This window comes from Camarhynchus parvulus, chromosome 19 (assembly GCF_901933205.1).
Source record: "Camarhynchus parvulus chromosome 19, STF_HiC, whole genome shotgun sequence".
NCBI classification, from domain to species: Eukaryota; Metazoa; Chordata; class Aves; order Passeriformes; family Thraupidae; genus Camarhynchus; species Camarhynchus parvulus.
Window position 1 is genome coordinate 5,440,463 of NC_044589.1, and position 24,133 is coordinate 5,464,595.

General features: G+C 44.6%; 1 protein-coding gene across 3 annotated transcripts in view; it reads left to right on the top strand.

Moving 5' to 3' along the window:
• The first annotated feature begins 1,628 nt into the window (after positions 1–1,628).
• Positions 1,629–24,133, top strand: part of RFFL (ring finger and FYVE like domain containing E3 ubiquitin protein ligase) — a 29,356-nt gene continuing 6,851 nt past the window's right edge. The window contains exons 1-3 of one of the 3 annotated variants that reach the window (XM_030962596.1): positions 1,629–1,725; positions 5,084–5,167; positions 19,661–19,845. In XM_030962596.1, coding sequence (XP_030818456.1) covers positions 19,666–19,845 — 180 coding nt within the window. In that variant the 5' untranslated portion in view covers positions 1,629–1,725; positions 5,084–5,167; positions 19,661–19,665. Of the gene's footprint in view, positions 1,726–5,083; positions 5,168–14,128; positions 14,189–19,660; positions 19,846–24,133 lie in introns of those variants that run through there. The other 2 variants (XM_030962597.1, XM_030962598.1) reach the window with 2 other exon arrangements.

Genomic DNA, 24,133 nt, shown 5'->3' on the forward strand with positions numbered 1-24,133 from the left:
GACCAACCACGTGTGCATCTTCCCTGTGATCCCTGACAGGAGAAATTCCAGCCTTGCCCTCAGTCACCAGGGAGTCACAGGAACAGGGACAGTGCCAGTCTGCCAGGAAAGGTGATGGGGTGAGCTCTGGGCTCCCTCAGAGCTGCCCACCCCAGCTTCCATTGGCATAATCCTGACTGGGGGGGGAGGAGTTTTCTCTCCTTGGCATCCAGCTAATTGCAGCTGTGGGAGTTTTTTCCCCTTTTGGGAAACATCTGGGGCCTGGCTGGGTTTTGTGTGGCAGCTTTTCTGCTCCCAGGTGTGCTCTGAGGTCACAGGGGTGTGCTGAATTTCTGTCACTGTGGCTGCTGGCTGTTTCACTGAGTGGGGACAGCAGGAGAGTTCAGGGAATCTCTTACCCCATCTGGAAAAACCTGACTTCCTGCTCAAGCTGATTTGCCCTAAATTTGCATAGTAATAAAATCAGGCTTAAAGGAGTTTCTGACCTAAATATCCTCATTCAGCCTTTCCCCTCCATGCTCAGACAGGCCCTCCTGCAGCTCTGTAATGCAGAACTCAGGATATTATTTTTCCCTCCTCTTCCCAGTGCCCAAAACAGCTGGAAAACCTCTGGAAAGGCTTGGAGCAGGGCAGGGAATCCTATCCCAGGGCAGGCAGGGCACCTCTCACTCCGAGCAACAGGGATGCCTTTTGGCACCAAGGGCTTATTTGTCCTTTTTAACATATTTTTATATCTATAAAACATATTTGTATATAAAATACACATATAAATGTGTGTTTACATGAATTGTGTGCATGTGTGTGTGTGTGTATGTATGGGCTGTGTGTCCATGTCTCTGTGAGTCTGTATCTCAGTGTAAGAGGACAGGAGTCTCAAGCTGTGCCAGGGGAGGTTCAGGTTGGACATTAGGAGGAAGAAAAGGTGATTATGAGATGCTTCCCATGCCGGTTGATTCTGTGATCTCTCGGTGTATTCTCCCTTCCTGTGCGCACCCAAGGGACTCCCCCAGTGCACAGGAACCCTGCAGGGTCCCTTTCTTCTTTCTTCTTCTTTCTTCTTCTTCTTCTCTCTTTCTTCTTCTGCTTCTTTCTTCTTCTACTTTTTCTAATTCTTTCTTCTTCTATTTCTTTCTTTTTCTACTTCTTTCTTCTTACTTCTTCTTTCTACTTTCTTCTACTTCTGCTCACTTCATCACTTCTTCTACTTCTTTCTTCTTCTACTTCTTTCTTCTTCTACTTCTTTCTTCTTCTACTTCTTTCTTCTTCTTCTTTCTTCTTCTTCTTTCTTCTTCTTTCTTCTTCTACTTCTTTCTTCTACTTCTTTCTTCTACTTCTTTCTTCTACTTCTTTCTTCTACTTCTTTCTTCTACTTCTTTCTTCTACTTCTTTCTTCTACTTCTTTCTTCTACTTCTGCTCTCTTCATCACCTCTTCTACTTCTTTCTTCTTCTTTCTTCTTCCTCCTTCTTCCTTTTCTTTCTCCTCCTCCTCCTCCTCCTCCACCTGCCCGAGGCGGGTCTCGAACCTGCGGCTCTCGGCGCCGCTGCGGAGTCCTCCCGGCCGCCAGGGGGCGCCGCTGCCCCGCCCGGCTGCCCTGGGGCCGTTCCGTGCCCCGCGGGCAGTTGCCATAGCGCCGCCGCCGCCGAGCGCAGGCACCGGGACGGGACCGCCCGCTCCAGGCCCGCCGGCCCCGCCGCCATCCGGGACGCGGCTCCTCAGGGGCAAGGTGAGGCGGCTGCGGCGCTGCTGGGCTCGGGGGGCCGTCAGGTGTGAGGGGCGTGTGGGGCTGTGAGGGCTCGGCGGGGCTGTGAGGGGGCTGACAGGGTTTGAGGGTGGAGCGCTGAGGGGAGCGGGCAGGTTCGGGGGTGGGGAGCACTGGGGTGCAGAGGGGACTGGCAGGTTTGGGGACGTGTGGGGGGCTTTGGGGGCAGTGTTTGAGGGTTTTGGAGTGTGGGGCAGTGAGAAGACTGCTGGGGTTGGGGGTGTGTGTGAGGGTTTGGGGTGTGGGGCAGTGAGGGCTGTCAGGGTGGAGGAGGGTGGATGGGGTAGGGGAAGGAGGGCAGGTGGACGTGGGGATCCATGAGGCCGTGGAGATGTCAGTGAGGGTTAGCCAGGAGCTGTAATGGCTCTGGATTGGGGTGGTGGTGAGTGTAGGGGGACAGAGGGCACAGGACAGGGGATATGGGGCTGCTGGATTTTGTTTTGGGGTGGTGGAATCAAAGGGCTCCCTCACAGGGTTTTCCCAATGAGGGGGAGTGCAACTCTGGTGCAGCCTCTTTTTTTCATGTTTAACAGTGGTGATGAGTAACTCTTCCCTTTCTGGGTTCTGCTCCCAAAGAGCCTCTGGGGTTTAGAAGGTTATTCTGCTCAAATTGCTATGAGAGCTGAGGAATTCTGGATAAGCACCAGCCTTCTGTAGAGTTCTCTGCTTAAATTATTGTCTCTCTGTATTTTAGCATGCCCAAAGTGTAATTTGGTGCTAAGGACCCAAATAATTTCCTTCTCTGCTCAAAAACGGGGGCGTGCTGCAAAGTGAAAGCTGAGCAAGGCCTTCCTTTGCTGCAGAAAGCAAAAGTTGTTGAGAAAATAAAAGTCTTCGAGTGTCCTTCTGAACAGTTTGTTCCTGTAAGCAGGTCAAGGTGTTTCCTGTGGGGAAAGTATTGACTCATCCTCGGGTTTCTCAGCAGTATTTTGGTGTCTGCAGGTTAATAAATGCCAGCTCTGCAGTGACAGCAGAGCCCTGCCTGGGTCTCCTCAGGTGAAAAGGCTGAGGATGGACAGGCTCAGTGTTTGCCCCTGTGATAAAGAAGCAGTTGCACTCCAGAAAAGACTCAGGTGTTTTCCAGCACTGCAAGGACAGCTGGGCGTGCTCAGTCAAGCGCAGCATTAAAGGTAGATAGGAAGGGTTTAATTTTCTGCTTCTTGCATTAAGCTGTGCTCAGGGTAATGTTTAACTGGCTGAGACAGAAGGGGGTTATTTGTGTGTTTCAGCTGAGCTCACTTCCTCCTCTCTGACACACAGCCTGTCTTCTGTGGGGAGCACAGGATGCAAGCTCAGATGTTGGTTTGGGGAGCTGCTCCACAGCAGTGCAGGGACCTGTGGCACTTTCCTGTCCTTTCTGACCTCACTGTGGAGCTGGTGAAGAGCTTGGTAGATCTCCAAGGAGCTTTTTAAGCTCTCCATGTCATTCGGATGGGAGGTGATGGGTGCATTTTAAGTTGGTATTTTATTGTGTTTACACTCTGTTGGGTTGTATTTCAAAACTTCCAAGCTCAGATTTTAAGACAGATGATCATGTACCTGATTGCACAAACAAAAAGTTTTAATCCTTTGTTTTCCCACTGTTCCCCCATTATTCCAGAGCTGAGGGGTGAAGCAGAAAGCTGTGATGAGCTTTAAATGTTTCCTACAATTCCAGATCCTTGGTTTTTCTATCTCCACCCATCAAATACTGAATCTCCTTAACTCTTTTATGCCCACAGTGATGGAGAGGGGGATCTTGTAGTCCTTCTCTTTAATCACAGTTGTTTTTGGTGGCACAACTGGGTCTAATGAACCAACACAATCACCTTTGGCTGTTGTGTTTCCCATTGGGGCTGGGAATCCTGGAGCAGGCTTACCCAGCTCAACACTCTGTGCCTGCACATCCACTCAGCTGTAGCCACTGGGCTTTTCATTAAAGGCTGATTGCCTTGACAGTGGTGCTCATGGGTTAATGCTTAATTGCTCAAGTTTTTGCTGAATTTGGGATAGTTTTGAAGTCATCACATAAGTATTGTGTTTAATTGTAGGGTAGAAAAAGTAGGATGGCTTCCAGTGAGGCTCAGTCTTTCTCACTGGCAGGTACCATGTTATTTGGCTCCTAAAATGAGAGCTGAAAGCCCTGCTCTGCACTGAGAGTACAAAGGCATCATAGATGTGAGCTTTTGGGAGGTTAGTGGTCACTAGTTGAGTTTATGACAGAAATCTGTCTTCTTCACATCTTCAGTTTCCTGTTTACTGTTGTTGATTTCAGTGTGGGTTTGTGTTGTTTTGTTTGTTTGTTAAATGGTGTAATTTTCACTTCTTGTGCAACTTTGCACCACAGTTTGTTGTTAGTTACAACTGAGATTGTAAACTCTTCAATTAGGCTGGAGCATGTGCTGAGCTGCCAGTGCTGTTATTAAACCTGTAGTTTGGACTTTGAACCAGTTTTTGCCTGGAGGGGTGGAAGCAGATTTCCATGGTCTGTGTGCTCTGCGTGCGTGCTCAGAGGGGCAGTGGAGCTGGGCAGGCTGTGTCTGACCCAGCACTGCAGTTTGTGTCCTCAGGTCTGCCTGGGGATGCTCTCCTCACCTAGGCTGGGATGGTGTCACTGTAAGAAAAATGGTGTTTAATTAGGGTTAGGCTACTTTGCTGTCCCTTCTAGTGGGTTTTCATAGGATATGGAATCACAGAGTGGATTGGGTTGGAACATCACCTAATTAAAAATCCCCCGGCTCCATCTCTTCTCTAAACTTTCTGACCACTCCTGATCTGAAGATAAGAAATCAAAATACATTGAACCAAGTACTTTTGCTTAATGAAACATGCTGTGGGCAGCAGGATAATGAGAACTGCAGAGAAGTGTGTGCATGTGGCTCTTTTTTGGACACAGCTGTGTGTGACCTGCTGCTGGGCAGGGAGAGGGAACCTCTGGGCAGGTCAGAGAAATTGGTTCTCTCTGCTCCCAGCTCTGACTACAGCCATAACCCAGCTGTACCTGGATGCTGATGGAGTCTGAGCTCTGAAGTGGTGCAGCCAGAGCCCTGCTGAGCTCTCTGCTGCTGCTGTTCACTGCCTGTGCCTTGTGCTCTGCACTCCCATGGATTTACCTGGTGCAGATGTTCCCCCAGCCCTGCCCTGATGCCTGTTGTGAAACCCCAGCCTGGCTCCTGCTCCCCAGAGTGATTCCAGTCATTAACCCTGACAATCCCTCTCTGTGGTTTCCCATCCTGCTTCCCTCCCCTTCCCAGGAACTGTCCTTACCAAACCCAGGGGCTGGGAGTGTGAACTTCCCCGAGCTGGCATTCAGGGGTGAGTGAGTGGAATCTCTGTTTCACAGGTGGGGACAATCCAATCGTGTCACTGCTGGGCTGATGTCAGGACCAGGACTCACCTGCATGCAAAGGTTTCTAAGCCCCTGCTGGTAGGTGCCTCTAAAGTTGATTATTTAGTGTTCAAGCAACATTGCAAGGTTGAAAAATTACCCTCTTCTTTAAGAAACCAAGAGTGTGACAGTCAAATCAAGAATTGAGATTTTGTATTAGGTTTTTCCGTCTTTCTCAGCTGGGTTCCTCAGAACTGAGATGGCTCATTCTAACCTCTGAAAGGCCTTTTTGGCTTGCTCCATTTATGCTCCCATAAGGGACTTTCTTTAGAAAGAATTGGTGTTCTGAGATGCTGTTAATTCTTCTCAGTGCCTGTAAAATCTGCAACTTCTTCACATTAATTGCTCTTGAGGTTTTCAGTTTACTCAAAAATATTAACCAGGCTTCTTTCTCTAATGCCCTTGGGCTCCTCTGCCAAATAGTCTTTAGAATAGGAATTTCCACATTTTATTTCGGTGGAGATTAAAATATTCATTAAACAGCAGCTTTTTTTTAATGCTGCCACTTTTTATTTATATTCAGAAGGTTGTGGGATGTGCTTATAAGAATATACTTAAGGAGCATATGTTTTGAATCTTTTAGTTTGGGCTGATGCTAAGTGAGATTTGAAACTCATTAAATGTAATTTAAATTTAAAATACTCTCTTTTGGGAGTAGCTTGTTGCATGGTAACCTCTGCTGCAAGAAGGATGGCTCCTTTGGGCATTATATATTCTATATATACACAGGGGTGATTTCAAATTGCAGTGTCACAAGTGGCATCACTAAATCCACACCACTTGAGTTTTTATTGCTTTGGCTTTTGCCCAGATGAGTCAGGAACTGCATCCCACAGAATTCCAGACTGAAACTGATGTGATGCTAGTTTTTGTTGATGTCAAAATTCCTTGCTCAAAGCAAAAGGACTGCTGGCACCAGAGGATGGCTGCCAAATGTCCTTCCCCTAGAGACTTGGCTTGCTGACATCACTCAGATGAGCAATTCCTGTGTTTGAGGTCATCCTCCAAGGGGTTGCATCATGCATTAATAAGTTTGCTTCCATGGAAGTGTTGGTGCTTCCCAGGACTTTGCCTGGGCCATGGAAAGCTGCTTTTCTACTTGGAAAACTGCCCAGCAGTGCTGTCCCTGGGCATGGAGGGTGATAAGCAGCAGCTTCATGCTCTGCTGTAGTTTGGTGTTAAATAATCATGGCCAGGCTGGGAGCACAGCTGGTGCTGCAGCTCTGAGGCAGTGAGCAACTCCTTCTCTGTGGGATTGCCTTTGAATTTGGTTTATATGTATCTTAAAAAGGAGCTTTTATTCATCTGCTGGAATAGATTTCTTTATAGACACTTGAATTTGATAATCTGAGGAAAAACAGGCCTCTGTTCCTGAATGGTTTTTAAAATGACAAATAAATGGTTAAAAGAAGGGAAATCTCTGTTTAGATTAACAAAATAACTTTTTTCTTACTGAATCCATGAACCTCTTCCTATATATATACCCAGCAGTCTGGTCTAGCAGCAGAGATGGATAGAATGTCAAGCTTGATAGATTGTTGGAGCTGGTTTTTGGTAGTTAAACAATAATGGAGCTGTTGTGTGCTTGCAGGGAAACACTGAGCTCTGTGTGCAGACTGCAGCCTGGAGAAAGTTCCAATTGTTCCAGAGAAGGGCGAGTTCTAAAATGCAGCTTCTGTGGCTGGTGGCACAGCTGGCCAGATCCCTGCCTGTCCTGAGGCCCTTGCACAAGCATTGCAGGAGAGTTTGGAAACAGTTTATTTTTCAGATTCCAAGTAAAATGTAGATTTCCAAGTCCCCTGTGACTGTATAATGCAAAGAGCAGAAATCTCAGCTGGTTTTTATGTAGGGGCTGTTTCAAGCTCTTGGAGCTCAGGGCCAGGTTCCTGCCAGTCAGACGGAGGCTGAGATTGCATAATCCATGCCTGGTGTCTCTCAGATGGAAAAGCTGATCAGTTGTTGCAGGGGATCATGGAATTCCTTGTCACCTCAGCCAGACCGGATCTGTCACTGTGCATCTTCTTGTGCAGGGGGCTCTGGGGTAGGAGGAGCAAGATTTTGTCTCTAATGCAGAAGAGAAACAAGAGGAAGTTGAAACATTAATTTAATAAAATAAAGCACAAACTATTAGTGTGCTTTTTGGCAAACTACTTTTCTATTCCTGCTGTTATTTATACTATTTGTTACTTGCTCCTTTGACCTGAATACAGATGACAGACAGATTTTTGCAATGGAAATACCTAAGGAATTCATTCTTCATTCTGAGTGAAGGAATTCCTGGAAAGAACTGAAATATGTTGTTCAGCTCAGTGCCAGGCTTCAGGAGTAACTTGGAATGTCTACAAGGTGTGCAGGGAGAGTGCAGCTGGAATTCAAAGCACCTATAAATGACTGCTTGTCTATGGCAAAATAACACACTTAGAAACAAAACAATTGCAGCATTTCTTTTTATCTGCCTTCAGAGGCACCTTAAATCTGCAAATAACCTCATCTGTTCACCCTGATACCATCTCTGAACTCTGCCATGGGTGAAAACCTATTTCAGAGTTTCAGCTGTGTGTGTTTTAGAGAGAACACACATCACATTTAATGCAGTTTTGCCATTTTGGTCCCTTGGAACCCTTAGCATTGCATGATTTCAGTTTGTTCAGCTCTTGCTGTGGTAAAGGCCATTTCTATCAGGTTTTCAAACAATGTGTTCAATTGCATATAATGAAGCCTTTTCATCCAGCAGAATGTAGGCCAGAGCCCAGCCTGGGTCATGAAAGGCTTTACTTTGTCTGAGGGAAGTAAGATGATCATTCTTGGAATGAGGCCTGTCTCCCTCAGTGCTGCTCTGCCCAAAGCCAAACTCACTTGGTAAGACATTGTTCTGGAGGCCTGAGCTTGCTTTTTTACTTCTGCATGTGGCTCTTAATAACATGAGCTAAAGCTTTTACTGCTCTGGCAGGAATAAGAGATGCAGGCTTGACATTAAATCTAATACATGGTGGTATTTCCTAAAAATTCCCCTAATGAAAGAAAATGTGAAGAAAACGGTATAAATTGTTACTGTCCACTTAATCAGCCTTAATCCTTGATATTGGACAAAACAATCTAAATGTATTGACAAAACCTTCTAAACTTCTAAGGAAAAGGGTTTTTTTACAACATGTACAAAAGATTTGAGATCTAAAATCCTTCATGTTTTCCTAGCCAGCAATTTGACAGCATGCTGCCTCCTTCACACCTTAAGTCCCAAGAATGTTTGTCTTTTTTGTTTTGTGGTGTTTTTTTTTTAAGGCCACATTTGTCAGTAAAACTTTTATTTTTAAATTGAAATTCCCCTTTAAGTAAAAACAAGCTTCTTTATTCTGCATGTTGGCCATAATTTTCATTGTGAACTGAGAAAGAGTTCAAACAAACAAACAAAAAAAGCCACAAGAAATGAACAGGACTTGCATTGTCTTTTGCACTTATGTCAAACATGAATTTGGCCTCAAAATCATCTTGTTTTATCCTGTTGTTTTTTTTTTTAATATTCTGTGTTGTAAAATTGTTAGGATGCTCTGCAGAATTGCAAGGAGGTTGCTCACTCACATTTCTTCCCTTAAGTGCCTCACTTTTATGGGCTCTGTAATTCTCTGAAAGTATTTCATTCCATTATGAATACAGTACTGCTTTAAAGAAATGCAATATTGATTCCATTCCCTGATGGGGCATTGTCTGTATTTTGCTTATGGAAAGCTCAAGCACAGAGAACTGAAGTGGCCCAGACTCACAGAGCTGGAAACTGAAACTAAAAATCCTCACCCTGAATTGTCCCACATTATTTATTTCATTGCTAATCTGAAAATAACTTCCTAATGATATTTTTTGAAATTTGGAGTTTATTTATTTTTTTTAAATAGGAATGTGTGGTATCTGATTTTGTTTGTGTAATCAAAAATGGGTCAGTTTCTGCTGACCTATTGAACTGAGGAAAGTAGAGTTTAAAAGAGAAGAAAGGTCATGCTGATGTTATCAGGTCAGTGGTGGAAAAGATTGTGTCATAGGGAATTTCTTACTGGAAGCAGTCCTGTCTGGTTCTGCTGAAATGTCAGATAAATTGTTGTTTGTTTGGGATCTGAGGACAGAAGTGAAGATATTTTGAGGTTTTATTTAAAAAGTAAATATTCTTTGTTGTGAGAGGGCTGTGTGACAGCTTACTGTGTTCCCAGCCTCCATGATAGTTGGTCTGGTTTTATTCTTCATGCCCCAACACCAGGATTTAGTCTAATATGAAAATCTTGTCTGTCATTTTACAAAGCAAAAAACCTCCAGAATGGAAAGAAATGCTCCTGCCTGTTACAGAGAAGCAAAATGAAAATGTGATGGTGCCTGTGTACTGCAAAGGTTGAAGATAAAACCCCAACAGAAGGTGAATTTAAAAACCCTACCAAAATGAAGTAGATTTATTGGTTTCTAAACTCCAGTGATTTCTGGAGCACTGACTCATGATGTCTGAATGTCTGGGCTTGCCAGAAGCCTGCACTGAAATGTGACCCTGCTGGCTTGGGCCATATATGGGAAATTTCCCCTGTGTGACAAAGGTGGGGAATCCAGGAGATGCAGGTCCCTGGCTGAAGCTTTCCTTTCCTGCTGTGCTCTCACTCTTCTGCAAAATGACATTCTCTGGGTTGGATCCCACTGGGGTTCCACATTCAGCACTTTCTGTTTGATCCCATTAATTGGGTGAGTTTAGGTGAGCTCTGCCATCCAAGGATGCCCCTCCTGCCTCTGTGGGTGCTGCACACAGGTGATTAAAAGGTTTAAAGAATGATTAAATAACATAAATGTTCTGCCATAACTGATGTATAGAGGTGTGGCAATAAAGGAGAATTGCCTTTTTTTGGATCATGGCTTTAGTTCCCAGAGACAAATGTTTACTTGAATGGTTTGTGATTCCCCGTGTGAGCTCTTGCAGAATCTCCTCAGGATGTGCCCCCTCAACTCAGCAACCAAAACCATGGGACCAGATGGCTGTTGGGTTTGTTCGTGTTTCTGTTTGAATAAAGGCCAGATTTCAGGCTGCTTTGTTTTGGATTTCTCAGTCCTTAATGTTCCTGCAGAGATTGAGGCTGGAGGGAGAGAGGCACAGCAGTCGAACAAGGATGGTGGTGAAGGAAGCCATGTAGAAGCTTCCAGTCCTAGAAACAAACGCTGCAGATGGCTGGAAATGGACTTTTCTACAACATCTGTCCCATGAATGCTGTAGAGAGTTCATGCTTGTCCTGCTGCCACACACTGGGTGCTGAGGCTTGAACTTCTCCTCAGTTTTCAAGCTTTTCTCCTGGGCTGCATGTAAGCAATTCTGAATTTCAGATGCTTCCGTGCTAAATGGAGATTGACTCAAGGATAATATTTATGGAAATGCTTTAAGAGTACAACTTCAAAGTCCCTCTCAAAGTTCCACCTGTATTAACTTCCTTCAGATGAGAGTGGGGTATTTTCCCTTGTCCACAGATAAGGTGACTAAACCATAAACAAACTCACTTTTTTATTGCACTGTCTTTTGTTATCTCAGGAACAAAACCAGTCCTCAGGTTTGTACTCAACATCCTGGACCTTTTTTTAGCTGCTGACTAATTTCTAAGTATTTCTGCAGCCTGGGAGGGCAGAACTTCCCACACTGTGTTAGGTGTGACGTGTGAGCTGCTCTGTGTACGTGTGTGCCGAAGGAGAAGATCTGCAGCTGCATTTTCTTCTATTTCAGCACCTAGTTTGGATTTGAATTCAGATTAATTTGGAATAGGCATAGCTATGAAATGAGTCTGCAGTGTTTGTATTTGTTATGATGTGCCTCAGTTATATACATCCAGATCTGTTTCAGTCCAGCCAAATAAAAATTATCTTTTTTCAGGCTCCAGTTAAATAGGTTAGAGGTTGCCTGCCAGTCTGCACAGAGCTGTGGTGCATCCAGTCCTACTGCACGTACACTTTTCCACTTGTATAAATTCCATGGGGTTTAGGCTCATTTTCTACCAGCAGCTCCTGGAATAAGGTGGGGAGGAGAGAAGGTTTGGCATGTGAGGAGTTTGGAGCATATATTTTGAGTTTGGAGGGGTGAAATTTAGAAGTTTACTGGTTAAAAATAAACCCATAGCTTGGCGTGACAAATAATTTCCAGGATTTCCAACTGGTGTTGTAATTTATCAGTAAACACTCTGAATTTTGGGTGCCTGAGACACAGTGATAGCCCAGAGTATGTGGACCTTTAGGGCCAATTGTAATCCCAGTTTCAGGGAAATTGAATGTAATTCTGGCTAGTCTTTTCCAACCCCAAATTTGAGGAGCTGTATCTGGGATAAGGCACCTCTCTCTTCTCCTTTCAAATGCCCCCATATCCTTGTGCTTCATTCCAAAGTTGAACTGTTGGTGAATATGTAATTTATGCAGTTGTCATAATGAAACAAAATGTGTAATTGTGCCAAGGATTCCAATGGAAATAGCTTGATCTCTTTTTACCTGAAGTAGGGAACTCGAGATGTGATAAAAATACAAATTTATATCCTTTCTCCTCCCCTGTTTTCTCCAGCTCCCTGAATTCCCCCATTTAGGAGAAGGGTATCATTAAACCATCTGCCAGTGGTTACCTTTTCCCATGGTGCAATCACCTTCCAGCAGAGGGGATTCCAGGCTGTTCCCTGGTTAAACTGTGGATCTGCTCCTGTTTGTTTGCAATACCCAAACACTGAAGTCACTGGGTCCACAGCAGTGTTTTGCAGCACAGCAGAAACTTATTTTCAGTAAGGTTCTATTCTGGGCGTTGTAAAATGTGCTGAGAGAGGGAGGTATTTGTAGTGTGGAGAGGAGGAGGAGGAGGAAGACTCCCTGAAAAGCTCCTGCTGTGCCTTTGGAGTCTCTTTCTGACTTCCAGGTGGGCACAGATCCAGGAAACCTCCCCAGCTGTCATGGAAGAGTGGTTGAGGTGGGTTTTGAGATGAAGTCTGGATGGGATGGACCCTTCCTGGAGAAGGGCTGGTCAGGGAAGCTGCACAGTTATTTAAATGTTCAGGTTTTCATTGAGGATTTATTGCTGTCTATTGGAATTACAGTTTTAGCAGTTACCCATGCAGCTGAATCCAGGAAAACCTGTGAGGAAAGGAATGAACAGAGAAGAAAGTCCAGCATGGAGCTTTTTCTCCATCATGAAAAGGACTGGCTGAGTTGGGAGGGGATAGTCTGGGATTCCTGGACTGCTCCTTGCTGACATTTTGGTGGAGAGCTTCCACTTTCAGTGACACTTTTGGGTGTGAGACTAAGGATAGAGACACATCCAGCCATGCAGGATGCTGGAAATGGTAACAAAACAGCACTCTGGAATCTTGCTTCTCCAGAGTGTCCTTTCTTCTCCTCCTGACTTGGTTCATGCTATAATTACAACTGACTTAATTCAGCCTTGCTGATGAATATCAAACCAGTGTGAAAGAGCACAGCAGCTTTTTGAATTGTTGTTCAGCAAGGAGGAGAGTGGAAGGGAGATAAGCCCAAGGTCACAGTATGTCCCTTGGGAACAGGTATGGGACTAAGGAGTTGAGATAGACTGGGTAAGAAAAATAATTTTCTAAAATCACATGATTTCATTAATGACTTTGTTTTAGTTTCTGTTAACTTGCTGGGAGAATGTCACTGACTTGCACAAGAAAAAGGCAGTTGACTTTCCATCTTGGCAGATGTCTTGAAACCTAATTACAGTTAATAGCACAAAGAATTTTTTATCTAAATATTTTTCAATATATAAAATGCAACTTTGGGTCAAAATAAACAGTTTATATTAAAATAATACTCACCCCAGGTATCTAGTTCCTTACAAAGTAGGATTTCCAAGCTTCTTATGTTAAAATGGGGGGGAATTTGGTGTTGTGCTACAGAGGAGAGGGAAAGTGGGTGAGAGTTAAGTTTGCAATTCCAGGTGCAAAGCTGGGAGTCAAGTGAGAAGGTGTCTGTTTTGGAATTAGCTTTCTGAGCAATGCTCTATAAATCCCACAGCTTTCTAAAACCATTTTCTCCATTTCAAATGGGAATTGCAGCTCTCTAGTTTCAAAGAGGTGCTTGAAGCTGAGATCTTTTGTGCTTGTAACAGTGCTGGTGGGATTTCAGGTGGAGATCTGTCTGTAAACCTCCTGAACATCATCAGCTGTTGCTGGCAGTACTGATAAGCCCTGCTACAGCTGCAAAATGCTCTTGAAATACCTGCTGGATTTTTGTCATGTGTATAAGAGTTCATAATTTTCCTCTCAGCTAAGCCAATTTTCCAGGGGCTTACCTGGCAAACGGACTGCTCAGTGTAAACCAGGTTAGAGCAGCATAAAAGGGGCTTTGTCTGCACCATGGTTTCCTCTGAAGCATGCAAGTGGGAGGTGATTTTTGGTGCTTCTCTGGGCTCAGCAGCAGCTGAAGGCATTTCAGCAGAGCTGTGTGGCCCCATTCCAGCTTTTTCCTGCTCTGCCTTGCACCCTGCCCCAGCGGGCTGCCCTGTTTACTCTCTGCTCTCTGCTAAATGGATGTCACTTCCTTCATTAAAATGCTGGTGCGTGGCCAGGTCCCTTCCTTTGGGCTCGCAGCAATCCAGCTGTGCGCCACGCTCGGGATCTGCTCCTGCCTGTATGGTTGGGATCTGCTGAGCCCACACACACAGGAGGCTTTTGGAGGCATCTCCAGGGTGGAGCAGCACAGGTGCAGCTGTGCTGAGGAGGAGCTGAAGATGGATTATTGCTGCTGGGCACGGGCTGCGCTTCCAGTTCCAGCCAGGGACTGCGCGCGTCCCGTGGGGAAGGTGTAGCAGCGCCTGGAATGGGGTGCCAGTGCCAGCCTGCTCTGGGCAGCCTCTGGACATGAGGATGTGGGTGCTGTTCAAGGGCACCCCCTGATGTGTCTGACAGTACAGGCACTCCTGGATGCACAGGATCACAGCCAGAGGGACACAGAAATCCTGGACACTCTGCTCTGTGCGGACTGACCTGAGCTCTCTGCCTTTGTAGCTGACCAAGGTCTCACCTGAAGAGTTTTAAACTGACATCAGAGTTGCTGATCAGACTGGTGAGCAATTAAATATTTGTCTTTGTTGCATATTTAGATGATTAAAGATGGGAAATGTCTCCAAGCTTTTGGAAGGCACAGAACAAAATGGAAAAGTGTTTCCTCCTTCCATAACACAATTTCTTGTGTCTCCCCCACCTGAACACTCCTGTTTCTAGCTGTGATCCAGTGCTGGTATTTATTTACTCATTTTTTCAACGTGTGCATGCTGTCACCTTGGGCAGGTGAAGTAGTACCTTTACTCATAAACATATTCTTCCTATCCCTACATAAAAATCTGACAGTTTCAGCCCAGTTATTTTATACAGTAAATTAGATGTACATTCCTTATGACAGATTTGTGTTCCATCTCTTCCTTTTCTCCTGCTCTGTACTGGTTGAGACACCACGTCTGCAAATGTCATGCTCAGACTGGCAACCTGCTTCCTTCCCTTGTCCCTTCTGCAAGTGGCTCATTTGCTGACTTTTCCAGCTGTCCCAACATATGGCTGCTCCCATTTATCATAATTCAGGTCTGTGCCTGGAACAAAGGCTGATAAAAATAATGCTTTGTGCATAAGTGGCATTTGAACAGATTATTCTATAGCTCTGTTATCAAGCAAATACTGTTTTTTTGACCTTACTATGAATTCAGTTTGGAAGTGGTAGGTCATTAGTGAAACTAATTTTAGCAAGGCATTTCTTATCAGTGCAGGTTTGTTGAAATAAAAAAAAAGTAGCAAATTGTAACAATGAGCAATTGTGCAACACTATTAATGGGGCACCAAGGTGGTTAACTCATTAAATACTTCAACCATTTCAAACAGCATTCATCAAAGTGAGATCTGATCCATTTTGCAGGGATTAATAACAAAAATAGTAATTTTAAAAGAAACCTATCAATACATGAGCATTTTAAAGCCACACTGTCTCCTTCTGGCCTCCTGAACAATTTCCTTGATCTTCAGGCTGCTAGAAGTGGCAGGAACAAATGATTTTGTGCTCAGCATTATCCCAGGATTGGTGTGTGGTGTTGAAATTGTCTCACTGGTGTTGTGGAGGACACAGAGTCTGTGTTGGTGTGGAGCATCTCTAGCTGCTCACTGCAGGTTCTGAAGGCTGTAGAAGGTTCTGGATGGGAAGGAAAGGAGGTGTCTCTCTGTGGATGAGGGGCAGAGAGGAGCTGGGTGTTTCAGGGAGCTGCTGATGGAGCAGCAGCTCATTGAGGTGAGCAGAGGAGGTGTGAGGCAGCTGTTGGGCTGCTGAGCAAACAGCACTGCAGGGAAGCTGGCCCTAGCAGAGCTGCTCTCTTGCATCTCCCTCCCTTTTTGGCACCCAGCTCCATCTGCAGTAGCCTCAAGGGTCATCAGCCCTGCTGTTCCAGTGGTTAAAGGCCTCTCAGGAGCAGAACTACTTGCTGCTGTGGTTTCTTCTCGTGTGGGAGTAGAATCAGCTGCTCCTGGGAGCTCAGTTCCTTTTGATCTCTTGATTCAAGTGTCTCTTGGTGCTGCTGCATTCCAGCTGCTGAATTCCTGAGCAGTCACGAAAAGGAGCCAGACCCAGTCCTTGAGAGCTTTATCATACAGAGCTGGGAGCTCATTGATTCTGAGATGTTCCTTGGCTTGCTCTAGTCCCTTGTTGTTTGTACCCTTAGGAAAATAAAGGCAGATTTTATATTCAAACATAAACCACAGCTTCCCTCTGCAGCCACAGCCTAGCCTTTGATGAAATCCATTGATTACACATGCATGTGTAATAATTGTGTAATAAATCATGTGTGGAGGCTGTGATCCCTGATAACTCCAGCTAGCAAGGGTAGGGCACTGATATTGCATATGGAGTGAGAACCTGAGTTCAAACACTTATTTAAATGAAGATGGGAAGTATAAGAATCCAGACCTGCATTATGAATTCTGTCTTCAACTATGTATGGGAGGAAAACTTTGACATCACTGGTATTTCCTTCAGAATTAAATTAATACAGAACTCTTGGCATTGTGTAGAACGTGTTAATGAACTGGGGATGAAATGAATTTCACTCTCCTGTTTAAATCCAGTCAAGAGAGTCATGGCATGCACAGCTTCATATTGGAAAAATAAATAATCAAATCAATAAAAGCAGTCCAGCAGAGCATGGTGGAGTGCTGGCACCACTTTGTCCATGGGAACCACCTCCCTGTCATTTATTGGATTTCTTCTGGCTTTCCTTAAAGCAACTGAAGAAAGAAGATGAAACACCCCTTCCCAGGGTGCTGATTGCCACGTGGGTGGATGTGTTTGCAGGTCCAGGATAGACTGTTTGATCTTGTGTCTCCACCCTTGATGAAACTCCCTCTCCCTTTGCCCTGGCAGATGCTCCAGGCACAACGTGCACTCAGCATTTAGGGCAGGTGGTTTTTGGCTGCCAGCAGTCACTGTTGGGTGCCTGCCATGGAGCTTCCAGTTTGCCAAACCCAGCTCAGCTGTGTGGCTCAAGCAGTTGTTTCTGTGGCTCCATGAGGCAGTGCAGGCACCTTGTCCAAGGATAATGCTGCTATCAGTAGTGCCTGTAATGGCAGCTGTGCCAGTAAGTCCACATCTTTTATTCAAGATGTTCCTGAAATCCATGCTGTCATTGAGTTTTCCAAGCTGTCACACTGTTATTAGCCAAGTTACTGGAAGTATTTTCCCAACCCTGGAGCACAACACACACGCAGCTCTTTCCACTGGGTGTTCTTTTATCTGGGCATTAATTTGTCACTTTGGTGTAGCTCCTTGGGTGCAGAACAGCAGCTCCTTTGCATGGAACTGACAGGATTTAGACAGGGCAGGACTCTCTGCTTCTGATCCTCAGACTGCCACATCTGTAACATCCATCCCATCCATCCCGTCCATCCATCCATCCCATCCATCCCATCCATCCCATCCATCCATCCACCCCATCCATCCATCCATCCATCATGGAAATGAGCAGTTCCTGGGCTGTGCTGACCACGTACCTCCAGATGGGTAAGAAAATAAAAAAGGGAATAATTTTCCTGTAGCAAACATTGTAAGAGTTATTAAGGAAATGATCATCCTGAAATTCCACTGAGGCATTCTGCTTGTAACTTGGAGTTCTCTATCAGTGGCAGTGCTCATTTCCTTGGCTCTAAAGCTGATCCTGCCCAGAGCAATGGAAAATCAGCTGCTGAATCTTACCTGTATTTCTTGCTGCTGTCTTAGTGCAGCTGTAGGCAGCTACAGAGGTGTTTTACATCTGTACTCCTTTTATACCTTTGGAAAAATGTTATGGATCAGAGGACAGTCCTGGTTGTGAAGTTGTTTGTTTATGAGCATTTCCCTTCTATGCTTTTGCAGTTGAGCAGGATTAAGGTTCTTTTAAAGCAACATCTGAGCTTTTTGTTGGCCTTTTAATTCCTGGCAATCATAGAGCTACAACCCCAGCTGAATGCTGAGCTCTGTCTTATTTTATCCCAGTTTGTGCACTGCCTTGTGTTTTTCTTCCCAGTGTTTGACATGTTGCAATGTTCCAGAGTGAATTAGTAGGCTTTTTCTAGGAAAACAAAGTTTTTGGGGGCAGGCAGTAGCATTTGTGTATTCTGTTATCGTGGGTGGCCTTCAGCTTGCTGGGATCCTTGAAACAGGAAGGGAGCTGAACTCTGGATGCATTTTCCACTGCTCTGGAGGCTGTGAATGCTTGTTGGACTGTGCAGCTTTCATGTTGTTTAGATTTGTGATTCCTAGGAACAAATTAAACCTCCCAAAGAACGTGATTTCAAGTAGAAATTCTGTATTTTTGCAAAAGAAAGGCTCTGTTAACTTCTGAGTGGGACAGAGAGCTTGGAAATTAACGTGCAGAGAGAAAAAGGGTAATTGTTTCTTTTATCTGTGCCATCTGAAGTGTGTGTTTGATTGCAGGGCAAAGCTAATAGAGATGGATGATAGATTATTTCTGTTGGTGCAGTGCTTTCCTCTGTGTATTTATTAGGATCTCCTTGCCAGCCTAAGTGCAATCCACACTATTTATTGAGATCTGGTGTCATTTCCAGTGCAGCAATGAGCAGTCAGCTCCACCACGAATCCATGGTGTGAATGTGTAGATTTGTGTTTAAACTCTGCAATGTGCTGAGCCTGCAGGGAGGGCTCCTGGCTCAGCTCACACTGTGGGCTTTGAAAAGCATCTGTGCAGGACAGCAGGGACTCTGACCAGCCAAATTCAGCCAGGTTCTGAAAGGATCAAAGATGCCACTAAAGCAACAGATACTGGAACTGCACCAGAGTGCAAAAGCTTCCCAATTCAAGTACATCAGCCCCAAAGTTTCAGCACAGCTTAAAAAAAGAAGAAATAACATTTAGGATTCCCTTCCCAGTCCCATTCCCTTGGGAATGTGGAGTTTCACAGTGGCAATACTTACTGAGTAACAAGCTATGAATTGGCTGTGCAGCTGAGATGTTTTATTTCCAGAAGTTTATAAAATCAAGCAGTTGCTGAACACTATCAGTGAGGGAGCTGATTTTAAGACATAAAAGAAACAGTTCAGGAACTCCCATGTGAGAGCAGAAATGCAGAGGAGGCAATTTGTACTCAGTTTACCCGTAAGTGATGACACATGGTGTGTGCTCCAGAAACTGAATGCCCGGATGAATTCAGATTTCTTTGTAAACTCCCAAAAGCAAGTTTATAGCAGTGTATTTCTGGAATATTGTAGCAGAGGTGGTCTGAGAAGACTTTGGAACTGAGCATTTTGCACTGGACTGTGTTAGGATTTTTGGTAAGTGTGTGTGTGTGTATATGTGTGTATATTTTACATACAAAATTTGACTTGAAAAAAATAAACAAATGATTTTGTGTCTCAGCTGCCGTTGTTTTCCCAAGCAAGTTACCAAAGCCAGTATTTGATTTTCTTACATTGCTTGCATTGACCTGCTGTGTGATGGTTCAGCCTTGTAATGCTGTAAATTCAGCCTAGAACTGCAGGGTGTGAAATCAGTGGCTCATTTGTCCTTGCTTTTATTTTATCTTTTTGGATTTGTAGCTGTAAATCTGTAGAGAGATTTAGGATAAAGCTGAGGAATAGCCATCTTGCTGCTGATTTTATTTAACTGTTCTGTGCCATAGAATTTGAGCTTTTGTGTTCTTTTCCTGATGCATTATTACATCCTGATAAGTATTGCAGCTTATGTGAAATAGAAACAGCCTGTTAGAGCAAACTCAGAATCTGATACAGCCATATGGCACATAAAATTTATCTTATCTTCATTGTAGTCTCTTAACTCTATGAAGTTTCAGTAATAGAGTTCTTTTGATCTTTATTTGTCCCTTTTCACCAAAGCTGCATCATGCTGGACTGAGCACGTGGGCTTTGTGTGCACTTGTCAGAGGAAGGATCAACACTGACAAACACGCTGTTAAAAATGAACCAGGGATGGGCACTGACCTGCACTTCCTGCTTTGCTGTCACCTCAGCTGCCAGGCAGTGTCCCAGCCCTCTGACAGTGTTTTCCTGGCAGGTACTATGTGGGCAAGCTGCTGTAACTGGTTCTGTGTGGATGGCTCCCCTGAGGAGATGCAGCTGCCGCCGGCAGCCCGAGCCCAGGCCTACTCCAACCCTGGCTACAGCTCCTTCCCCTCTCCCACTGCCTCTGAGCAGAGCTGCAAAGCCTGTGGGATGCACTTCGACAGCTCCTCCAGCAAGGTGAGTCCTGAGCCTGCCCTGCCCTCATTTGCTACAGACACACATTTGATACACAAATCCTCTGCACATCCCATATGGGAAAAGACAGCTCACCTTGGTGCTGGGTCTTCAGTTATTCTGTCACAATTAATGTGTTTAAGTTTTTCTAAGCCTTCTGATATTTACACTCTTGTAAGGAACTTTCTCACACACTTTATGTAAATAACTTATTGTTTTGCATTCTTTTATGGAGGAGGAGAAATTTGATGGGCTGTTGGTTTGCCCAGTGTCATTGGAGAGGTGGCACTGTCACCCTCCAATCCACTCTCACTTTTGGAAATCTATAAATGTTGGAGTCAGAATGAAACTTTCCCTCTTTTTTACCTTGGAGAGTGCAGTGTCCACATTGTTTTATTTTGTGTCCTAGAGTGACAAATGTGACTGGAAATCCTTCAGCAGATTTCCTCAATGAGGAGGCCAAACTGCTGATAATCACTTAAAGAAGCATTAACTTGAGCATAAGTTATTAAATTTCTTATTTAAAAGCACTAATATCCTTTAAAAATAAATATTATGGCAAAAAAGTTTAATAAGGTTTGTGCTTTTAGTAAAGGAAGATCTGTTTTCCAAAAATTGTTGCTCAAACTAAAAGCCAGTGAAGTTTTTGAGGGTGTGTGTAGAACTGCTGAGCAAAAATAGCCCCAGACCAAACCCAGATCAATTTTATCTTACTTGTAAACTTGATTTGTGGGTGTATAAATGCCAAAAATAATTGGTACCACAAGACTTAATTTGACCACAGACCCTGCCTGGGGCATTATTTGGACATGGTGGGTCCTTTAGTGCTGCTTGAAAATGTTCCATTGAGGAAAAGTGTTCTGTGTCCACACTCTGTGGCTTAAGAAGTGTCTGATCTATAGTCACTGAACTTAAATATATGAGAATTTAAAAATAATGGTAAATTCTGGCCACCACAGCCCTTTTAGATTATATGGGAAAGTTCATAAATTGGTTTTTCTTGCACTTTTTATTTATGCATGAGGACACACATATGAGGAATGGTGGGTCTTGGCAGAGCTGCTGCTTTCTGCTCCCAGGGCAGCAGGGGTGTTGATGCATTTTTGCACTGAGAAGTGCAGTTGCTTCAGGAATCAGACTCTGGTGATAAATTGTGGGGTGTGTGAGTGTGCTGAGCCTGCTCCTGGTGCTGGGTCAGCTGCAGTGGGGCCCTCCCTGCTCATGGCTCTGTAATGTTGTCTTTGACATTGTCCTCATTCAGCCACATGTCCTCACAAACGCTTGTGGAGAGAGTTACTCTGGACTCAGCACTTGCTGTTGGGCATGGTTGCAAGTAGTGGATGAAGATAATTCTGAAATGAAACCATTTCAGGCAGCTGTGAGCTCAGCAGCAGAAGCACAGCCCTGTTCGCCCCAGTATTTCCTAAATACCTGTTCTGTATGAGCTGCCCTCTGAGCAGTGTCTTGTTCAGAGCCATCAGTGGCTCCAGCTGAGCTCTCTAACAGGAGAGGGAATGCTCTGGTGCACAAATTGTAGAGGATCTGCCAAAGCTGTTGAAAACATTCCTGCCCTCAGCAGCTTCATCCTTTTCCTGTGGGTTCTGCTGTCTGTACCTGTGTTTGTGTCCAGCTGCTCCTGCTCCAGGCTGTCAGGGAAATTGAGGTTTATATTCTGTATTCCAAAGGGGGCTCCCCAACCTCCTCCCACCTTCCTGCTGCCCAGCTCCTGAGCACTGATCTCTGGGGGTGACTGGAGCCCCGTGCTGCAGGTGGGAATGCTGGAACAGCTGAGGAGGGGCTGCCAGAGCTCACCCCTGAGGTCTCTGGGGTAATAAAAACATCCCTTGGAACACCCTGGTGTGTTTGTGAGCCATGGGAATTCCTCAGTGCTGTTGCTATGGAGGGAGCAGCGTGTGAAATCTCACAGTGCTGCAAGGACAGCATGGAAAACTGCATTCTCTGCTGGGAGAGGCAGCACCTGTGAACTGCAGTGTCCAGTTAAGGTTTATGCTGAAATACAGGGGATAAAAATTAATTCCTTTTGCACTGGTGACCATAGGGATAGCTTAGATTGCTTCAAAAAAGCCCCAACCAACAAAACCCCCCCACATAAAGCATTTCAGGGCTGTCTGACCATGCTGGCTGTGCTGTCAGTGAGCAGCAGGCAGATGTGGCCTGACCTTTTAGGAAAGTTTTAATGTGCACAACAGCATTTGAAACTAATCCTTGTGAAGAACACAGTGCCTTGAATTAATGCTCTTTCAGTCAGAGTTCAGTGAAGTGCAAGAGCTGCTTGATGCTGAGATGTAGCCAGAATATCCATGTTTAAACACTTGCTGCTCAGATACAGGCTGGGGAGGTGCTTTTTTTTTCTCTGAAGATAAATCCTAGTGCTGAGCTGCTAAGTCAGAGACATGCCTGGGTTTATTTTCACTTCCCAAATGCATCCTTTGATAACTGAGGCAGGATTACTGTTAACTGCAAGAGCATGTTTGATAGAAGAGCCCTTGTGCTGTGCTTGCTTTGTGATACCTCAAGGTGGGAGTGCCCAAGTGGGGGTTTTCTGGCTGGTGGAAGGTCCTTGGCAATACAGGGGTTCCCTCTGGAGCCACTTTGGCAACCTGCAGGCCATGGGGAGGCTTCCCCTGCCAGAGAAAATGGGGCTGCTTCAAGGTTTTGGGTTGTTTTGTGCAGTTTTTGTGCTGGGTTTTTTAAATCTCAGTTCATCTGATTGCTCCCATGTCAGAGATGGGGGATTCAGAGGGAAATGTTACCAACAGGGTTATTTTCCACTTCTCTGCCCTTGTGGATTTGTTTTGTTCTCCTGCTCTAGGCACACACAGCCATCGGTTCCTGTCTCTGCCCTAAAAATTCCCCAAGGAACAGGACTGCTCCTGCAATCACAGGGTCACAAAAAGTCAATTGCATATTAATTTTTTTTATGGTGATGAAGTTAAGGAAAACTCCTTCAAACTGGATGTTCTGTGGAAATTGCACTTCCTGCCTTGCTTTGTGATTGGTGAAAGTTGCTTTTCCTTGGCAGGCCCCCAAACTGCAGTTTTGAGATAAGGTTTCAAGAGTTTCTCTCTGTGGTAGAAATGTTAAAGTCTGAAAATGCTTGAGCAGGAAATTGGGATTCTTTCCAGTTAGTGTCACTGTGAGTGTAGTACAGGCCCTAAATGAGAGGCCTGGAGGTGTTAACTGGGGAGCAGGGAGGGTTTCAGCCTGAAAAAGGGCATCAGAAAGAGCTTTAGTAAGCAAGTAGTGTATTTGCACCTGTAAAACATCTGCTTTCTTTCAGCTGGGAAGTTAGAGATGTTCTTCAATCACTAGAGCAGTTCATAAACCAGTTTTTTGTCTTTGAGTTTGTATTTATTACTTCAGCTCCACCTGAGTGTTTTTCCTCGCACAGCTCTGAAGGATCAGGATGTCAGGATTCCACAGAGGTGCTTGGCTCCTCTGAGACTGTGAATTGGCATTTTTAACAGCACTGAAACCACTTCTCTCTTCCCTCAGGACTTTTCAACAGACACATAATGTGGCTGTTCTGCTGCTGTTCCTATTGGAAAATGTAGAATTTGCCTTTCCAAAGGGTTGAGCAGTCAAGTTTCTGCAGAAGTCAGCATGGACTGTGAGTGCTTGGAACTTTGAAAATCAAGCCCTGAGTGACAAGATCAGAACCAGTATCAAATATAAACATTTAACAACAGAATTCAATCTGTAAAGTTTTTAAATGTCTGGGGCATAATATTTCCAAAACTTCCAACACTTTCTGTCTAGCACTAACTGGTATAAAGTGTGCATATTGTTTTCAAAATAAGCTATTTTTGTATAAACAAATGTCAGATTCTTTGATGTCTGTGAGACCTTGCTGTTCCCTGTCCCTCTTATGATGAACCCAAGATTCATTCTGTGATTGCAGCAAATTGGAGGGAAAAAAGGAGGGAGGAACGTCATTCATAGCAGGTATTTATGAAAGAGAAATGGTTTTAAGTAGTTCCTTCAATGTTGGAGCTTCTTAATGCACAGAGCAATGTGCACAAGTAGATGGAATTCACAGTGTGCACAACCAGCTGGAATTCAGAGTGTGCACAACCAGCTGGAATTCACTCAAAGTCTGCTGCCTCAATTTCCTCTGGCTTAAACTGCATGAGCAGGTGCAGAAAATTCCTGTCGTGTGAGGGAATCTTGTCAGGATATCATGTTTCATTCTGGGTAAATGGACTGGGAAAGGGGCTTCTCTAAGACTTCAGTGATTGCTCAGGGATCAATCCTTTTTCTCCTCCAGGAG